This window comes from Colossoma macropomum, unplaced genomic scaffold (assembly GCF_904425465.1).
Source record: "Colossoma macropomum unplaced genomic scaffold, Colossoma_macropomum, whole genome shotgun sequence".
Lineage (NCBI taxonomy): Eukaryota > Metazoa > Chordata > Actinopteri > Characiformes > Serrasalmidae > Colossoma > Colossoma macropomum.
This window is the reverse complement of record NW_023494804.1, coordinates 15,004,734-15,025,677: the sequence shown is the minus strand read 5'-3', so window position 1 is coordinate 15,025,677 and position 20,944 is coordinate 15,004,734. Positions and strand designations below refer to the sequence as shown.

Here is a 20,944-nt window from a genome sequence, read left to right as displayed (position 1 = left end):
GTGTACTTCCACTCACTGGCCACTTTATTAGAAACATATACTTTGTGCTTCCACTCACTGGCCACTTTGTTAGAAACACCCACCGTGTACTTCCACTACCTGGCCACTTTATTAGAAACACCTACTTTGTGCTTCCACTCACTGCCCACTTTATTAGAAACACCTAGAGTAGGGGTGCTCAGTCCTGCTCCTAAAGATCTACCACCCTGCAGAGTTTAGCTCCAACCTAAATCTTAACACACCTGATCCAGCTAATGGAGGTCATTAGAGCCAGGACCTTTGGATCTGAATTCTGCTGGGTGGAAGATTTCCAGGACAAGGATTGGGCACTTTACAGTGTCACTGCTGGGTTGTGATTTGACCCACAAAAATCTCGCCAAGAGCAGCTCTGTGGTCAGAAACTGGACTAGAGAATGGCTAACACAAACTGTGCATAAACAGATGATCTAATGTATCTAACTGTACAGTAGTGAGGTGGAGCTACAAGTGGAAGTGTTTCTTTGAAACCCACAATTCTGCTGTAAAACCGTCTGTGACCAGCTGCTGGAGCTCCAGCTCAAAAGTTGAGGTGAGAGGAAACAATATGAGCCCAGTGTTTCAATGAAATAAAATAAAATATAATAGATTTAAACAATTTGTGTATTTGTATGTCACATATTTTTATCGCAAAAAATGTCACATATATATATATATATATATATAATAAAATACATATAATATAATAAAATATTACTACTATTGTTTGATGTGTGTACAAAATACACTATGTATAAACTGAACAGTATTATAAGTATGATAATTAAATTTTATTTTGATGCTCATTGGTCACTTTATTATAAACACCTATATTGTTGTTCTTACTGGCCACTGTATTATAAACACCTAGAGTAGGGGTGTTCAGTCCTTTTTTATGTGGTTTATGTATTTATATGGGACCTTTTTTAGCTTAAGATACATCACATAAATAATAAAGATAAATAAAGAAAAATAAAGAAATTACATTTGTACATAATACAATTCTGTGTTAAAAGTATCGTCAAAGATTCATTATTTCATGTATTATCTGTTTTGGTTCATAAACATGTACATGGCAGTATAATTATAATCTCTGAGGCCTCTTAATCTGTAAATTTATGTAATATGTAATTTTCGAATAAATCAGAATAAAGAGATGAAACAAAGCGAGTGTTTTGATAACACGGCTCTTTAATTAAATCAACACTCTGCTACAAACAGAATTTTTGGCATGCATAGAATCACACGAGTTCAACAAACCTGAAGAGAATTAAGACAGAACAGAAACAGTCCTCGGTGGGACCGGACACTCCGACAGGGTGAATTAAGGTCATTTAGAGACGCTTATTTACGTTGTTCTGAAACGTAACACTCAAACAAAAAAGTTAATTCTGATCAAAACGCACATTAACGACTCTGTGTGGCTACTTTAACACCAGCGTTCATGCAAACGAGGACCACAGGTAAATGTCTTACTTTATTATGGCATAGAGATGATCTAAATACAGAATAAAAGTCCCAACAACACTCAAAATGATACCAGAGAATCACACAGAAGTGCATAAGTGCAAATGTATTAAATTACAGTACCGTAAATAAATAAATAGAACCAATAGCAAAGGTTATTTCTCCAGCATTTCACAGGGTTCTTATACTGTACAGTAGAAATGACTGACATACAAAGTAGTAACTAGACCTTCTATATGTAATTGTGTGTGTGTGTGGATGCATTCGCACTGCAGGGCTAACTGCTCAAATCTAATTTACAGCTCAGAAAGGTGACAAAATTAATAATACTGTTAAATGTAACAATAATATATTAATAACAATTGAAAACATCATATTTTTCTAGTAAATGTTTTTAAAAGTGTCATTTAATTGATTTAATTTATAATCCTTTTTTTTAAAATGCATTGACATTTTTTTATTTTGATTAATCAGATTTGCGGCTCAAATAAAAATATAAAATCTGTAAATAAAACTGTAGAAATGTTAGATGTGTTGAACAGAGTGATGAACAGAGCTGTGGAAGATCAAGAATAAAATTAAAATCTAACAAAATAAATATTCACAGTTCATCATATTTTAAAAGTGGAGATCAAATCTCAATCTCAACTATACAAAAAAATGAATGCAAATTACATAATTATAGTATATTATGCACCATTTAGTAACTTTGTGATCACAGAATTCAAAAACACATGGAGATACTTATTGGTGAGTTTGTCATTTTTAAATCCACACTGTTTAAGCCATTATTGTACATAAAATAACACACATTAACTCTCTGGGGTTAATCCAGAGTTATGAGGCTATGAAGAGGGGCTGAGATACACGTCATCTGCCTCTCACCGTGTGGAACTGGTGGATTTGTGTGTACGTTAACATTTTGTGACACTCAGGAAATCACTAAGCACTGACCATCATGCCGGAAACCCTCTTATTAAGAAGATATGCACAGGTGGAGAGATTGACCTCAGACCACAGAGGGTTAAGTGTTTCCAAATTCAAATCAGAATTGAAAATGTCAATTTTTGCTGTTTACACTGACATTAAAAACAAATTTGTGTGTAGAAAAAATCAGATTTGAACCACTTTTTTCTGCAGTGTGAACGCAGCCTGAGAGCTACTACTGTATTTTTCTAACACAAATACAGTATAATATAAATAAATATATATATAGTCACTGTCTGATCATAACCTTATATCTTATATCATCATCAACATCATCATCTTAAACCGTTTAATCCAGGTAGGGTCACGGTCTTATATCTTACTTAAATTATCATTTTTCAGTAGGTGGCAAAAAAGCCCTCTTGTCTTTTAATGTATGTTAATGTAACAAGATTTTATTCCAAGTAATTTTGAATCATTTCTGTCGGTCATGAAAGGTTCACGCAGTATAAAGAGCAGCTGGTGTTTTTAAATGGTTTTAAAAAAAGAAGAAAAAATAGAGTTTTGGTCTGACAGTGACAATACATATACATATATATATATATATATATATATATATAAATATATATATATATATATATAGATATATATATATGCATCATTTATATACATTTATATAAGACACTCACTCTGTTTTCACTCTCACACAGTAATAAATAGCTTGACATCTGAAACCAAAATAATAATAATAAGAAGAAGAATATTGCAGTAGTTTGTGGCGTCTTTCGTCCACTGGATATGTTGCTTATAGTGCAGAGAAGAAAGTGCTGGAAAATCTCAGGTTTTCCTGCATAAGAATTGGTCACAGTTTCACAGCAAAAAAAGGAGACGGTCAGTGCTTTTCTTTGAGCTGGACACTGCTGGACAGTGAAAACAGTCCCCAGCGTCAGCCGACCCAGTCTGGCCCGAATGCCGTGTGGAATGTGTTTGGAGGGCAGTGGTGTGTTTGGCCCTCACTTGAGGGTCATTGAGGTCAGAGGTTGCGTTCCAGAAGTCCATGTGTTAAGGACACGGTCATTTCCCGAATTTTATTCCCTCCTTCGTCCATCCTGTCAACACTGGACAGGACACTCAGGCTCTAATCTGCAGTCACTTCAGTTTGGTTTCAGCGGGACATCATCCGCACAAACTCTGGACGAAGAGAAAACAGGAAAGTTACAGTTTTAACATAATTTAAAATGTACTTTTATTAACTCTTCACTACACACTGATCAGGGCATAGTTTTATAAAAAATAGAGCACTACATAGTGAATAGGAAATATTTTCAAATAAAACAGTGCACTATGTAGTGAATAGGGTATAGTGTCAGATGGAATAGTGCACTATATAGTGAACAGGGCATAATTTGAGAAATAACAGTGCAAAGTAGTGCACTATATAGTAAATACAGCATTGTTTAAAACAAAATAGTGCACTATATAGCGAACAGGGCATAGTTGCAAACAAAATAGTGCACTGTATAGTGAACAGCTCACAGTTTCAGATAAAATAACTCACTACATGGTGAACAGGGCATAGTTCCGGACAAAGTAGTGAACTACATAGTGAACAGGGCATAGTTTCTGACAAAATAGTGCACTACAAAGTGAACAGAGCATCATTTCAGAAAAAAATAATGCAGTACATAGTGGATTGGGCCTAGTTTCAAACAAACCGTGCACTGTATATTGAACAGATAAAAGAGTGTGCTGAATAGTGAATATGTCACAGTTTCATGCACAGCCACTGCCATGAGTTTTGTGTATTAAATTTTGTTTATTCGTTTTTTGTTGTATTTATTCATGTCCTTGTGTGAGTGTGCAGTGAGAGTACGCTGAAGCTGAAGCTTCGGGGTGTTGCGCTGTCACACTTGTTCAGCTCACAGTGAGTGTGTGTGTCCTGCAGGAAGAGCAGCAGCTGCTATTTTTGTCCTCCATGTCTTTCTGCTCTTTTATTGAGGGGTAATCTAGGAGGTGAAATAATCCCTCTGTTAGGAGATAATCTGGCAAAAAGCCGTGCAGCTCCGCTCCTCTACAGCTTCAGCCGAGAACATAGACACCACCTATAGCCTGGGTGTCAGACTCAACCACTAAAGGGGCCATGTTAAAAATCTCAACAAATCCGTGTCAGAGAACGTGTACGTTTTTGTTTAATTTTTATTTAGCATTTTTTAATGACCTAAACTGGCCATTGTTTATTCAAAATACGCCAAAACGTCAACAATAAAATATAGACTCTGTAGAGAGACCGTACTGTCCTACCGTGAATGTCGCTGCCTGCTTTTAGCTTTAGTGTTGTGTTAGCAGTGCTGCTCAGTGTCTCACCATGTTATTCTGAATGAATCAGCTTTATTGATAATGGTCTATAGGCAGAGCGTCTGTAGAGGCTGCAGATCAGTCAGATGGAGCGTTTTCGTACAGTGTGAATATATAAATTGTAGCTTTGTCCGAACACGATGGTCTATTCAAACATGCAGTGTGAGTCACCAAAGAACAAGATTTCTAAAATCACAGAAAACTGGAAGCGTGAGCTCCTCGGATGCGTTAGCCTCAGATGTGATTCCTGGTGTTGCTGTGCTGCTGCTGAAAGAGACAGATGAGGATCAAAACTATGAAACCTACTTTACTTTTAGCTGTACAGAAGAGCTTTTCTGACAGGGAACAAAATCCGCTCTCCTCCACTGCAGCGCCACTCAATTAGAGATAACTAATGTAGCATAGCTATCTAATCCACTTCAACTAAAATCAGATAGATTTAATGATTTAACTGTTGAGGTACAGTACACTCATTTACACAAACAATTACTTCACTGTAAGTTGGTACTGAGTGTGGTATCAGACTCTGTATTGGTGAGTACTAAAAAATGTGTACCCACACTCAGCCTGAAACATTTTTTGCATCACTATTTGTCAGAAACACCTTTAGAGTGATGTTTGTTTATCTGAGCTTGACCTGTTTGTGTTTTCAGTTGTAAATGCACCTCTTTTGAGACCTCTATTAACGTTACTGAGAAAGCGTCAGAGTTTAGTGAATTCTTTACTCGTTCAGGTAAGGAAAAAAGTCACCAAGCATTGTTACATCACCAATAAGAGCACCAGAATGGACACTGCAATAATATCTCTGTCAATATTTGTAATTTACAGAGGTAATGATAGCTGCCTAAGTAGCTAATGCTAATGTTATTAGCTGGTATGCTAGCAGCTATGTCCGATAGTGTCGTATGACATTAGGTTTGAGACAGAAAGTGAGAGATATGTTTTTTTATTGATTGAGGAGGTAAACACTGACCATGCCACCACTGCCCACATTAAACATAAAACAGCTCTCTCACCTTCAAAGTCTACATGACCATCTCCGTTCAGGTCAATGTCCTGCAGGATGTCCTCCAGATCTCTGTGTCCCACCTAAAGTACAAACAAACAAACACAGTCAGGAGGAGAAACACTACAGCATCTAAACAACCAACAGGAGGAGAGGGAGAGAGAGAATAAAGAGAGAGAGGGAGAAAGAGAGAAAAAATAAAGACAGAGGAGAGAGAAAAGAGGAGAGACAGAAAGGGAGAGAGAGAGAGAAAGGAGAGAGAACGAGAGAGAAAAGAGATTGAGAAGAGAGAGAGAAATTAAGAGTGAGGAGAAAAACAGAGACAGAGTTGAGAGAAAGAAACGAGAGAGTGAGAGAAAGTAGTGAGAAAGAGAGAAAGAAAAGAGAGAAGGAGAGAGAGAAACAGAAAGAGGAGAGAAAAGAGGAGAAACAGAAAGGAAGAAAGAGAGAAAGAGAGAGAGGGAGACAGGAAAGAGAGAGAGACAGAGAGAGAGAGAGAGAGAGAAACAGAGAAAAAGAGCAAATGATGAGAGAGAGAGAGTGAAAGAGAACATGAAATTAGAGATACAAAGAAAGAAATAAAGGAGGTATGCAGGTATCAATTGTGTCTTGATATCAATTCCAGGTATTGATCGATTGTAGGTACTGCAGGTATTGATTGGGTACTGATATTGATTGTAGGTATTGACTGGATATTGATTGGCTGTTGATATTGATTGTATTTACTGATTGGGTACTGATATTGACTGTAGGTACCGATTGGATATTAATATAAATAGCAGGTAACGATTGGGTATTGATACCGACTGTATGTATTGATTGGTCACCCTGACTCTGACCTGTTGGCCCAGAAGTTTCTTCATGGCCTCTCTGAGCTCCGCGGTGCTGATCTGACCGTCTCCGTTAGTGTCAAACTGAGAAACAAACACAGCAGCAATTAAAGAGCCTCCAGAACTACAGACTCACAGTGAGCAGTTTCAGACAGTGATGATACAGTAATACATATTTATTACATATACACCAGTCTTTTTGAAGCCTAGATGTTCCGTTACTGATCAAAACTCGCACATTTCTGTTTCATAGTCATAACTATATAAACACATTCTGTTTAAGAATGATTAAAATGCTCGTATCTTATCCAGAGCGACTCACAAAATCCTTGTTATAGTTACTGAAAATGTGTATGTGATTTATATCATGCTGGTCACACACTAGAAAATATTCAACTTCACTCTGTTGGCCTATGTAACATTTTTGGTTACCTGAACAAAAATTATGAAAATTATTGGGTTAAAATGTTAATTTTCGTTCAACAAAATTGACCTCAGGGCTATAGGAACACATAAATTACTTTAAAAAAACACAAATATCCATGTTTTGCAATTTAATTTAGATTTATTTTTAAGTTATTTGCAGCTGATCTACAGTTTTGGGTTATTTGAATGTAAAATACTAAGTTAATTGAACAACAATCTGTTAAAACAACAAAACTCAGAGGCTCCTAAGCAGCACATTCATCTAAGCATTAAGCCCCAATATCAGCAGATCGTGAGCTCAAACCCCAGTGATGCCACACCCATCCGTAAGTGGGAGAGGACGAAATGCCTGGCGGGATTGTGTGATGGAAAGGTCCCAGAGAGTTGAGTATTGTTGATACTGTTTACCTAACTGAGGCACAGAATTAAAACCTGAGAAGAACTTTTGACTAGAGTTTGAGTTGGGTGAACTCTAGTGTCCTCAAATTAATTTAATTTAAAAAGCTGTGTAATATGCTGTCATACAATGTGACTTTTCTTTTTTTATGCCATATATGTGTGCTATGAAGTTGCTCCTGGGTTCATTCGCATTAAACTTTTAAAGTTTAAGTTGGATAACCAGCTAAAGCGTCTGCAGAGTGTAAGTAATTAGCGCCTCTTTTAGTAAATCTGCCTCAGAGAGTCTTATCACAGCTTGATGTAATCTTCTATTGCACATTTTCTTTAAGCGAGCGTTAAGTGCAGCACGCATTAAAAGTTTGCATTTACCTCTTTAAAGGCGTCTCTCAGCTCCTTCACTCCAATCATATCAGCCGTCTCTGCTAACAGTTTGGGTCCCATCAGCTCCACAAAGTCCTCAAAGTCCACATGACCCCCCACTGAAAGAACAAAAAACAAGATTAAAACTTCAAACTAGTTTCAAATAACAATCAAATGCACACAACTTTCTCACAGCTAATGAGGCTAATATGTAATGGGAGCTTATACCCCTCCACTTAGCATTATTTCTACTATTTGTTAGCTAAATTAGCCTCATAACTATGCTAACTGGTGGGTGGTACAAGCATACCTTATTTGGTATACATTAGCCTCTCAGATGCATGAGCTCATTTGTTAACTACATTAATTGGTGTGCTAAGAACCTCCATGAAAATTGTAAATTGCACCAAGCTACTACTTTAAAACAGTTCTTAATAACACTGTCTCTCACGTACGGTTCATGTTGATCTGCTGGCTGAGCTCAATCAGCTCCATCTCTGTGGGCATGTAGCCCATCGTCCTCATGCAGTTCCCCAGGTCCTTACAGCCGATGAAGCCGTCTTTATCCTTATCAAACTCTTTAAACGCCTCCCGAAGCTCTGCGGACACCAAACACATTTATGTATTTTCGAGTAAACCCAAAACCATCAGCTTTCTGAATGTTTGATGCTAACAGTGACAAACAGCTCATTAACACTACAATACAGCATGAATGACCAAAACATTCATCACTGAATCCTTCATCACAAAACAATCTTCACAGAAACTGGACCAAGTGAAAACCAGAGCAATGACTTCATACACAGTGACTCACAGTGACTCATTCAAACATCAGTAACGTTAGCATATTAATCAGATTTTAAAAGCATTATTACTGTGGTTGCACCTCTGAATCAGTTCCAGTAGTGGGATCATATTTACACTGACGTTAACCATCGATTTATGACTAATTTTTGCACTGTATAATAATTTAGATCACCAGTGGTCTATTGTTGTGGTTAATGGGTGTAAATCTGATATAGTGATATAATGTACTGATATCTGTACATATATATATATATATATATATATATATATACATATATATATATATATATATATATATATATATATTATATATATATTATAGTGTAGTCTTTAAAAAACAGAATTAAATATCATATTAGTGAGAGAAATCTTACCATCCAGCTCCTCTGGCCTCAGTTCTCTGTCCTGAAAAGAAAATAAAACTGTAAAATACAAGATTACAGCACAGTCACTAGTCAGCCCAGTTACTACCCCTCAGTTTAAATGAATACAGAATACAGAAGGCAGACGGTTCACCTGTGCACCTCAAGCAGCATATTCACCAGTTATATCTGACTGATTTTACTCCTTAAATGGGCTCAGCCGGTTTGCACTGAAGTCCCTGTAGTTACTGAATAATAAGCCTTAGTATGTAATAACTATATAAGCATGAGATTTTTTGATGATGTTGTTGACTTTTGATATCATAGTTGTTGTTCAGGTTTGAGGTTTATCTATACAAATGTGTTCAGGGACACCACAGAAGGCTTCTAAACTCTATCATATTTTTTTATGCTCAATTTAATGATTAACTTCTTCTCTTTTAAAATCTATTGTTTTCATCATGTTTTAATTTCCATTCTCCCTTACCTTACGTTGCTTTTTGTATTTTAAACTTGGATTATCTTTATATTTTCTCATCTGTAAAGCACTTTGAATGACCACATTGTATGAAAGGAGCTGTATTAGTAAACTTGCCTTGCTATGCCTAATGGGAATTTGTTCTGTTTGTTGTTTGTTTAGGTTGTTGTTCTCCAGTGTCCTGACCTCAGTACATCAGCATCATCTATCTATCCAGTGAAGGTTTGGGTTAAAGGAGCATTACAGCTGTTTTTCATCTTAATCTCTATCTGCTGTATGTGTAGCGTACGGTCGATTACCACAGACAATAATTTCAGCACATTTCCCTAAATTTAGAAAAGAACAGAAAACCAACCGACTTTCATTATAACAGAAATTAATGGGCAGTTGCTGAGTTCTGTGAATAAATGTTTGAAATATGTGACCTTATAACATGAGTTTTATTCAACGTTCCAACACTGTAATACAAATTTGTTAAAAATCTTTTCCTGTCAGAAAGTTTTTCCGGTATCCATGGTGATTCAGGTAACAAATTACCAAACATTTTCCTGGAAAGCTGGTCCCAAAGAACCAATTATACAGATTTGTAGCTTAATTTGTGAACACAACTCATGAAAGTGTTCTACAGAAGCACGTTTTGCATAAACACTAACTGAATTCAGCATCTGCCCATTAGCTTCTATTATAGGCCAGTTTAGAGTAAAATAAGCTCTCTGTGTATTTCAAAAGCAGCAGACAGAGATTAGGATGAAAAAGGATGGAGTATTCCTTTAACTTTTGATCACGTGACCCCTGACCTCTGTAAACCGCCACTCCATCAAAGCTGCAGATGAGAGTGGTTAGCCTGCAGCTCGAGCAGCAGATTGGAACAGCACATGGCACATCAACCCCGAGCAACACAACACTGTGTGCACCAAAAAGGCAACAGTGGACTGCTGGAAGGTCAACACGTCCATCAGAGCAAAACCTCCAACAGTAACAGAGTCTGCGCTCTTATTTAACAGCAATCTGCTTTCATTCCTCTGCATTTTATACATTCTGGAGGAAAATTCACTCCTATAGTTGTAAATCCTCACACGCTGCACTGCTCAGTGTACATCATGTGCTATTTAGAGCTACTGGTAGACAGATAATAATAATAATAATAATAATAATTATAATGATCTTTATTTACATTACATGTCTCAAACATGGCATTTTGTTCCAAGTGCTAAAATTACAAGAGGGAATATAAATAAACATTCATTTAAAATTACACCAAATGTGAAAAAAAGAAACATTCACACACAGTAAAAACAATACTAGACCAAAAAGAAAATCAAGATAAAATATTTTGAATAAAAATCAAAACAAACTACAAAATAAAACATTTTTAAAATACATAATAAAGAGACACATGGTCACAGTCAGTCTGATTCTCAATGCATATAAATATACATATCTGTATCTGTCTGTCTGTGTGCGTCCACACTTACGTACAGCCTGCCGGCTCTCAGCGAAGCCCTTGCGGAGGAAGATGCACGCAGGTCCCAGGACGTTGTGCATGTAGGTGGAGTTGTGCGCCAGTGCTACGAGGGCGTCACCTGACGCTACGCCTTCATCGCACGACTGCACCGCTTTGTAGCTCCGCTTACGGTCCTGACCGGGGCAGCACGAGCCAGGGGACAGCATTAAGGCTACAAATCTAATTCCCTCATTTCCACTCCAACTCCAAATGTAACTGATCATCTAAGACATATTTGGTGCCTTGAGTGTGCTGCTTTAGCACTGGAGCTACGAGGCTAATGTAGCTAACAATTCATAGAAGCGTATGCGCCATCACTTAGCATGGTGCTAACTTCATACCTAATCACAGTCTCGCCTCAAACCACATCAGGTTCTTATGAGTTTACTTTTAAAAATGGACAAAAGTGTGTAATACAGAAATCAGAGATTAAAAAATTATATGGTAAAAATATTTCAAATTCTAAAAATATATAATAAATAATACTAATGATAATAGTAAATTTAATAGAGGAAAACAATCAAATCTGAATAAATCATTAAAATTGCAAAAACAAAATAATAAGCAACAGATCAAACAGGGTAAAATGAATAAAAACATGAAATAAATAAAAAAATATTAAATGTAAAACAATGCCTTGGCAAATGGAAATGGTAATGGAAATGTATACCCCACCAATGGTGCTGGTGCTTACTGCATGCCTAAATCATCAAACATTTGCTTCTATTAAAGCAGATGAGTATGTCACACTGCTAGAAACAGAACTCCAACAAACAAATAAACAGCAACAAACAAATAAAAACAGCACTTGTTAGCCTCGAAGCTTCATTGCTAAAAACTAGTGAAGCAAATTTCAGACAGCACATTTGTGGTAAGAGGTGGAAATGGATGAATCTGATTTCATAACTGAATTATATTTTTAAAGACCAAATGGCAGGACAGACAGAAGGACAGAGGGTAGGGGAGGGGGGTGTTGGAGGGTGTCACTCAGGTCCTGTTACTACAGTCTGTTGTGAAGTAGGATAGTCCGATCCAAACCCAGCCACAGTCAGAGTCACAGTCAGAGTCTGCACTGATGTTTTACAGATTATCATTGTCCAAAGAAAAACATGTGTCTCCATTTTTGTTTTTGATTTTCATTTTCATGAATGGACCAATAGAAATGCTCTAGAATCACATGGAATAAAATCTCTTTACATTAACCTACATTGAAAGATAATAGTTTTTGCCCTCTCCTCTAAACTCATTATTTTGGAGATGCTTGTTTTTCTTTGGACAGCGACAATATAAATTCTGAAAACTCTGTACTGATCACCATTCAGCTCCACTTTGACACCTGCAGGGATCAGCCTGGCAGCTGCCATTCAAACCCTACTACAGACTGAATTATTTATGTGATTCTGTCACTTCTGCTCCACATGAACAGGCCCAGACATGTGTCCACTGGTGCACCGCAAAATGTGTCTTGATGCAACCGCAATGAGCCTGAATTCAATTCTCATTTTACTTAAAGGGGACCTATTATGTTCATTTTTATTGCTCATCATTTTATTTTTGGTCTACTAGAATAGATTTATAGCTTCAATATTCCAAAAACACACTATTTCCCTCATACTGTTCATCTCTATTCACCCTCTGTCTGAAACACTCTGATAGAGCTCCTGTGTCTTTAAGCCCCACCTCCTGATGAGCCCAGCATGGTCTGATTGGCCATCTCGCCCACTCTGTTCTGGTGAGTCACCCTCCAGAGTGGTTCCGTCCCTCCACGTTCCGCCCCTGTCCTGCAGTCTGCAGACAGACCCTTCTCTCCTGAGCAGCTGTAAACTCCGCTGTGGCTGTTTCTCCAGTGGTGTCGGTTCTGCCATATCAGTTTGATCCAGAGTGGATCCTGAAAGTCTGGTCAGCGTCTTCTCCACACGCTATAACACTGACCACACTCCTCCTCCTCCAGTAGCTTCTGTGCGCTATGTGAAGGTGTGCCGAGCTCACCGGTAGGCGGTAAGTAAGGACTGTTACGAGATTGAGTCACCTTATAACAATTACACAGATGGAATTACACAAGGCGTTTCAGGCAGCTGAGAAGAGCAGTTTCTGTGGGAGAGAGTTTCTCCCTCTGGAGGGAACTTTGAGCTTTGGGACTTTGCAGAATGGCTACATGCACAAAAAGCTACAACATACAAAAGGAAAGAAAAAAAGAGGAGAGCATAATAGGTCCCCTTTAAACTGCAGCTAGACTAACTACTCAGTTCAGTAAATTGAGTGGAATGTGTAATCAGTTGCATGTGTAATATCTCCACATACATTTTGTGCAGTACCACCATGTTTCCTCTTAAATGCATATACACAAGGAAGTGAAGCTCATCATACACCCGATTTGCACCTGAAACCGGTCCAAAATGCTCAGCACGCTGAGCCCTTCAGATTTCAGACGAAGTTACAGTGACTTTTTTGGAAAAGCTTTAAAATTGTAGTACTTTAATTGCAAAGAAATTAAATGTTTCACTCTGTCAGTTTTTTCCAGTGACTATCCCAAAAAACAGTTCATGTGCAGAACATGTTCTTTATTCCTAGCATGCTCTAACTTGGGCCAGAAACATACTTAATGCAAGGATGCATGTGAACATAGACGCTTTGAGCTGTGCAGACCAGATTTTGCACGTAGCTACGTTGAAAAATGTGTCATGATGCATTTCATAATGCAATGCAAGCGCAAGCTGCTTTCCGAGCGTTACTGCAGGGGGCGCTCTAACGACATCCAAGCCTGTCTATGCGTTCACGTATGGCCAGCATGCTTTCTCAACTGCCACAGCAGACGAGCAGATGAGTCTCACTCAAAAATGGCTTACATAAACTCATCACCTTTCCATACCAGCAGAGGAAGGAAAGCAGCTCACTCTCCTCTGTCCACGTTTAGCTGTTGAGGCTGTTGGAATAACAGTAGATCCCCTCTGATTTGTCCTCTAGTGCCCCCTTCAGTACTGAGTGTTTTAACCACCACAGTAACATAAGAAAGTACGAAGCGTTTGTACAGAGGGACCAAGTGTTTGCATTGCATTGGCTGAGTGCAGTCATTTGCATTCGTGCACTTGCGTTGAGTCTGTTTCTGGCCTTACAGTGTTTGAGCTTGCGCTTGGTGGTGAGCCTGAGGACTTGGCTAGGAAAACTCAGCATAACCACACAATGACACCAGATTTACAGGCACGCTATAAAAAATTATATCTTTGCAGGTGAAATCCTCTTTAGTCACTGAGAGGTTCTTGAAAGGTTGTAAAATGATTTTACTTATTTCAAGATGTTGTTTACTTCTTTTAAGTAATTATGTCTTGTGAAATTATTTTATTCCATAGGCTGAAAATTTTTATATTTCAGAAAACATCAATGAAGGATGTGCCAATGGAATTTTCCATTCTTTTAACTGAATTAAATAATTATAAATAGGTAAAATGTCTAGCAAATGTCAGCAAATCCCATATGTCATTTTTGCGGTGTAGAATACTGTCAGACTTCTATGACATATTGCTGTTTTGTATGTTAGAATTTAAGCCAGACGCTGAAACAGCATCAAAAAGAGGTCAATCAAGTTTTCTGCACTCATCAGATGGAATTTATTTGGTACAACATGATGTGAATAAAGCCAGCCAGGCATGATATTATAATGACCAATTAGCCTATAAGCCCAGGGCATGACCGCTGTGATGACCACACACAGGACACAGAGTCAGAGTCTCTGGTTAATAAAGGAAAAGACAAACAAAGTCCAAAAAAACATCCAAACTCTCTCTGCTGTATAAAATATATATAATCCATATTAATGAACTAAGACAATGGTTCTATATGGAACCATGAACACTTAAAGGACCACTTTCAGTGAACATTAAAAAACCTCTCAACAGCATTTATCACTGTTATCTCACCAATTCCAATCAGACTAACTCAAAACACAACACTCAGCTGTGAAAAGCCTTTCTGGGCTGTGCTACGGTTTCCAGTTTGAACTACATGTTTTGTTGAAATGGTGTGGAACACATGCTTAAACACGTATTTCAACCTGTTTTTTCAAACCCAATTTCCCCCAAACTAAGTCTCCTCCATTTTTTCTCCTTAATACCTGTATAGATACAGCTGAGCTGCTCTCCCTTTGGTTAGGACTTCAGGAGCTGAACTGAAGGCCTTACACATTAGATTAACTACCAACATAACTAGGAGAAGACAGAGGAACCAACGAATCACGCTTTGATTTACAATTTCAAGACAAACATCACTCTAGTCCTTCTGCAAGTTCTAGATACATTACTGACTGTGAATATGAGTCATAGTCTAAGCAGGTTCCGGTTAGTTGTTAGGAATGGAAAACAGTGGCGGCAGCTCTATGCAGGACTCTCTACTGAAAGATTCACTGAACATAAGCTTCAAACGTTTGTTCAATTTAGAACGGTCAAGAAATGTTCATATGAACTGCTGTTAGCTTAGTGCTAATATACTGCTAGAATCTCACAGGGCCGTTGGCAGAAATTAGCATTATTGTGGAAGGTTTTGGTTCTCAATCTTTGACTGAGTTTTGAATTTATAAGAATAGTCTCGGTTCACCACTGATTTTCAGTGATCTGATGTACTTTGCGGTGAACTATTCCTTTAACGTCAGTCACTGTAAGTATGCAGAGATGCTGCTGCTTTATCAGCTCTGTCACTGCTGCTCACAACGACTTCACAGAGCGAAAGCAATCAGTCTCCAACCGGAGAGCAGGATTGAGGACAAGCAGGATGATCTGCAGCGCGGTGAAGAATCCAGCACTCTGATCTGATGAGTGTGCACGCTAAGGTTCAAAACCTCTGACATTTCCACACCCTGACCATCAGCACAGACAGCAGGCACAGGCGCAGTGTGTGTGCAGTATGTATGCAGTATGTGTACACCGTGTGTCTGTAGGGCGCGTTCAGCACGTACGGTGTGTATGTAGCATGTGTGAGGCATGTGTGCAGTGTGTGTGGTGTGCATGCATTGTGTGAGCAGTACATGTGCAGTAGGTATGCAGTGTTTCTGTAGTGTGTCTGCGGTGTGTGTGCAGTATTTGTGTAGTATGTGCAGTGTGTGTGTAGTATGTGTGTGATTTGTGGGCTTGCTGCACATCATTTGGAATGCATTGTGTGTGAAAGCAGCATCTGTCCTCTGCTTTAGCATGACCTCCACACACACACACACACACACACACACACACACACACACACACACACACACATTACCTAAAATAACAAGAGAAAGCATCTTATATACAACCCTATTTCCAAAAAAGTTGGAACGCTATGCAAAATGTAAATAAAAACAAAGTGCAATGATGTTCAAATGATTTAAACCCTATATTTAATTGAAAATAGTATAAAGACATCATATCAAATGTTAAAACTGAGAAGTTTTATCATTTTTTGAAAAATAAATGCCCATTTTGAGTTCGATGCTAACAACACATCCAAAAAAAAGTTGGGATGGGGGCAACAAAAGGTTGGTAAAGTTGTGTAATGCTAAAAAAACACCTGGTGGTTAATTGGCAACAGGACAGTAATATGACATGGGTATAAAAAAGCATCCCAGAGTTGCGAGTCCTTCAGAAGTAAACATGAGGAGGGGCTCACCACTCTGTGAAAGACTGCATGATCAAATACTGCTCATCATAAAATAACAGAGAACTTTTGCTTTTCATCATCTACAGTACACTATAACCTTGAAAGATTCAGAGAATCTGGAGAAATGTATGCAAGGGACAAGGCTGAAAACCAGTATTTGCTGGCCATGATCTTTGGGGCCTCAGGCACCACTGCATGGGTTCAGGACATTTCTGAAAACCACTGTCTGCGAAAACAGTTCATCACTGTATCCACAAATGCTAATTAAAACTCTAAAATGCAAAGAAGAACCCGTATATAAACAGGATCTAGAAACGCTGCCACCTTCTCCGGGCCCAAGCTCATTTAAAATAGACTGAGGGGAAGTGGAAAAGTGTTCTGTGGTCTGATGAATCAAAATTCTTTTTGGAAATCATGGACACTGTGCCCTCCAGGCTAAAGACCACTCAGCTTGTTATCAGTGCACAGTTCAAAAGCCAGTATTCATGATGGTACAGGGGAGCATTAGTGCACATGGCATGGGTGACGTGTACATCTGTGAAGTCATCATTAATGCTGAATGATATATACATGCTCTGGCAACATATGCTGCCATCCAGACGACGTCTTTTTCAGGGAAGGCCTTGATTATTTCAGCAACACAATGTCAAACCAAATTCTGCATGTATTACAACAACATTGCTCAGTATTAAAAGAGTCTGGGTGCTAAACTGACCTGCCTGAAGTCCAGATCTGTCACCCACTGATAACGTTTGGCACATTATAAAATGAAAAATATGATAAAGGTGACCACGAACCGTTGAGCAGCTGAAATACTGTATCAAACAAGAACACGAAAACATTTCTCTTTCAAAACTACAGCAATTGGTCTTCTCAGTTCCCAAACGCTTACAGAGTGTCGTTAAAAGAAGAGGTGATGAAACACAGTGGTAAACATGCCCCCGTCCCAACTTTTTTGGAATATGTTGTTGGCATCAAATTCAAAATGGGCATATATTTTTCAAAAAAGGTTTACATAATTTGCCTATCATTGCAATCTGTTTTTTTATTTACATTCTGCATGGCATCCCATCTTTTTTGGAAATGGGATATACATACATATATATATATATATATATATATATATATATATATATATATTATATATATAGAATCTTATATTTTTTTCTCCTTCTCTCTGTCTCCTGCAGGAGTATGTCAACATTTTGATTTAGTATCAAGAAACAATGACATATTCTAAAAATATCAACATACTATATCAAAACAATAACTTATACTAAAATTTTGACTTAGTATCTCAAAATGACTTACATTCTGAACATACTGACTTATGTCAAAATAATAACTTGTTTTCTCAAAATTTGGACTATATTGAAATAATGACTTAAAATTTTGACTGACCATGCAGTAATAATTACTAATTTTCTCAAAGGTTCTTCATTCTTTGTTGAAAACAATGACTTGTTTGCTCAAAATAATGAATTTTTACTTACTATATTAAATTTTTGAATTTCTATGTTGAAATAATTATTTATTGTTGCAAATGTTTGACTTGAAATAATGCCTTATTTGAGAGAATAACTGTTTAAGTTATCCTTTATTCATTCCACAATGAGACCTCCGCATTTAATCTATCTGTGCAGTGAAACACCCACATACACACTAGTGAATGCACATACACTAGGGGGAGAAGTTGGGGGCTAGGTTCCTTGTTCAAGGGCACTTCAGTCATTTCCTGTCAGCTCAGGAGATCAAACCGGTCACAAGGCTGGTTCCCTAACCTTAAGCCCACAACTGCATCAAATAAGTTTATTTATTTACTTGAAATTTAGTTAAATATAGTTTTGATACAATTTTGAGAAAATACGTTTTTTTGAGATAGGAAGTCAGATTATTTTGACAGACTGCTGTCAGAAACACAGAAGCAGGAATATCAGAGTGATGTTTTGTCCTGTTCCTCAGCAGCAGGAATGGTCTTCCCTAACTATGTGCTCGTTTTTTGGCAAAAGTAAAATGTTGGAGTTCTTTTCATCTCACCAGAGGAGATTATTTTAGTGTTTGATGTTTGATCTGTGAGTCCAGCAGGATGAAGCTGAGGTTCAGCATGATGTCGAGTGCAGGAGCTTTACTGCCAAACACAGTGAAGAACCAAAGACTGCAGACATGAGTTCTCAGAAATCTTATCAAAACTCAAATATGGCCCAACTAATGTATTGTTTGGCCGATAAAACTAACTTGAAATTAAGGTTCCAAAAATGTATTAGCACTAAAGTCGTCCTTAACAAACATCAAACAAACATCACTCACTGCCGCCCTCTAAAGGCTAATTAACAAACATCAAATAAACAAACCTCAAACAAACGACGATCACCGCCGTCCTCTAAAGGCATCATTAGCAAACATCAAACAAACAAACATCGCTCACCACCACCCTCTAAAATCGTCGTTAGGAAACATCAAACAAATAAACGACGCTCACCACCGCCCTCTAAAGGCGTCATTAACAAACATCAACTAAACAAACATCGCTCACTGCCGCCCTCTAAAGGCGTCATTAACAAACATCAAATAAACAAACGTTGCTCACCGCCGGCCTCTAAACGTATTAACATGAAAATAAGTGACACAAATGTTTTAAATGCACCCCAAGGAATAAATTAAAATACAATAATACAGCTGTAGAAAATAATCAGTCAGCTCAAATAATTCTGTAATAGTTGTGACAGGCCTGCAGCGGTCTTTCCTCAACGATGATGAAATTAGCAAAAACAGTCCAAAGCAGTCAGCTAAAGTCCATAACACAGTCCAGAGGGGTCAGGGTCGAACATACACACACTACATGACACACTAACCACACCGCACACTCACTCACTCACTCACTGTTTCACGCTGAAGGACGTTAAAGGAAGAAAGGCGTCGTATCTGGACATACCTTCTTGGAGAAACGGTTTAGCGGAGATTTGACACAGTTGCCCATAGTAAAGTCCCTTTAGCTCATTCTGCCGCTCAGAGTGGACGAGTCAGCGTGCATGCGTGTATGTGTGTATGTGTGAGTGTGTGTGTGTGTGTGTGTGTGAGCGTGTGTGTGTGTGCATCTCTCCACGCGTGGATTAAAGGGCGGGTGAAGCTGCTCTTCTAGGAAGATTTTAAGGAGTAAAAGGGGAACAGAAGCAGGGAGAGAGAGAAAGGGGGGAGGAACGAGGGATGAAGAGTTAATAAGTGAACGGAGAGATGGAACTGACACAGGAGGAGAGGAAGACAGGAAGGAGAGGAGGCGCACACGGCTTCTTACTGAAGTGTGTATGCTCACACGAGAAAATGCAAGATTGCCTTTCATTCGCTCTCTCTCTCTCTCTCTCTCTCTCTCTCTCTCTCTCTCTTCTCCCTTCCTTCTTTCCTCTCTCGTCCACCCTCCCTCTCACAGTTGGAATGGGTTGATTTCTCTCTCTTTCACTCACCCCATGCGTACAGTTATCATGCATCCACACAGGGCAGTGAGAGAGAGAGAGACTATGAGAGAGAGATAAAGAGGGGAAAGAGAGAAAGAAAAAAAGAACAGAAAGAGGGAGACAGGAGAGGGAAAGAGAGATAGAGATCAAGCTACTTCAACTGTGAGAGGATGAGAGAGGGAGGGAGGACAAGACTGGAAAGGAGATGAGAGAGACAGAGAGATGGAGAAGAAAAAAAAAGAGAAAAGAAGAAGCAAGAGAAGGAAGAGGAGTAAGAGAGAGAGAAAAAGAAGAGAATGAGGAGAGCAGAAGAGAAGAAAACAGAGAGAGAGAGAGAGGGAGAGAGGGAGAGAGAGAGAAAGAGAGAGAGAGAGAGAGAGAGAGAGAGAAAGAGAGAAAGAGAAGATGGAGATCAAACCACTCCAACTGTGACAAGAAGAGAGAATTGGGGAGGACAAGAGATGAAAAGAAGGGAGATGAGGGTATAAGAGAAAGAAGAGAAAGAAAAAAGAGAAAGACAAAGAGAGAAAAGGAGGAGAGATGAGAGAGAGAGAGAAAAAAAGGAAGAGAGAGAGGTTTGGCTTGTTGGGGTGAGCGTATTACCTTCCCCCGAGCGAGACACTGAAGACACTAATCCAAACACACACGCGCGCACAGTCGATTACACACACACGGACGCCGGGCTACAGTGCTAAAAATATCACTCACACACACACACACACACACACACACACACACACACACACACACACACACTCATACATTAGTGTTGCTATAACTGTGAGGACTTTCATTGATTCTGTATATTACATTAACAGAATTATGCTAAACTCAAACCTATCCTAAACCTACAATTAAACCTAAACCTACACCTATACCTAAACCTATCCTAAACTTACAATTAAGCCTACACCTAAACCTACACCGAAACGTACACCTA

The 20,944-nt window shown here is 38.4% G+C and overlaps 1 protein-coding gene across 1 annotated transcript; it reads right to left on the bottom strand.

Moving 5' to 3' along the window:
- Window positions 1-3,161: 3,161 nt before the first annotated feature.
- Window positions 3,162-11,119, bottom strand: cabp1b (calcium binding protein 1b). The gene is made up of 7 exons (XM_036594923.1): window positions 10,912-11,119; window positions 8,967-8,997; window positions 8,241-8,384; window positions 7,795-7,904; window positions 6,610-6,684; window positions 5,781-5,853; window positions 3,162-3,600 (listed from the first exon to the last, which is right to left on the bottom strand). Exons 1-7 carry the CDS (start codon window positions 11,101-11,103, stop codon window positions 3,575-3,577), a joined length of 651 nt encoding a protein of 216 aa, XP_036450816.1. The 5' UTR covers window positions 11,104-11,119; the 3' UTR covers window positions 3,162-3,574.
- Window positions 11,120-20,944: the final 9,825 nt, after the last annotated feature.

Coding starts and splice junctions, on each gene's coding strand:
- cabp1b (XM_036594923.1), bottom strand. CDS start 11,103: ATGCTGTCCCCTGGCTCGTGCTGCCCCGGTCAGGACCGTAAGCGGAGC. Junction 7,905..8,240: donor CCAGCAGATCAACATGAACC/GTACGTGAGAGA, acceptor TTGTTCTTTCAG/TGGGGGGTCATGTGGACTTT. Junction 6,685..7,794: donor TGAGAGACGCCTTTAAAGAG/GTAAATGCAAAC, acceptor TTTGTTTCTCAG/TTTGACACTAACGGAGACGG.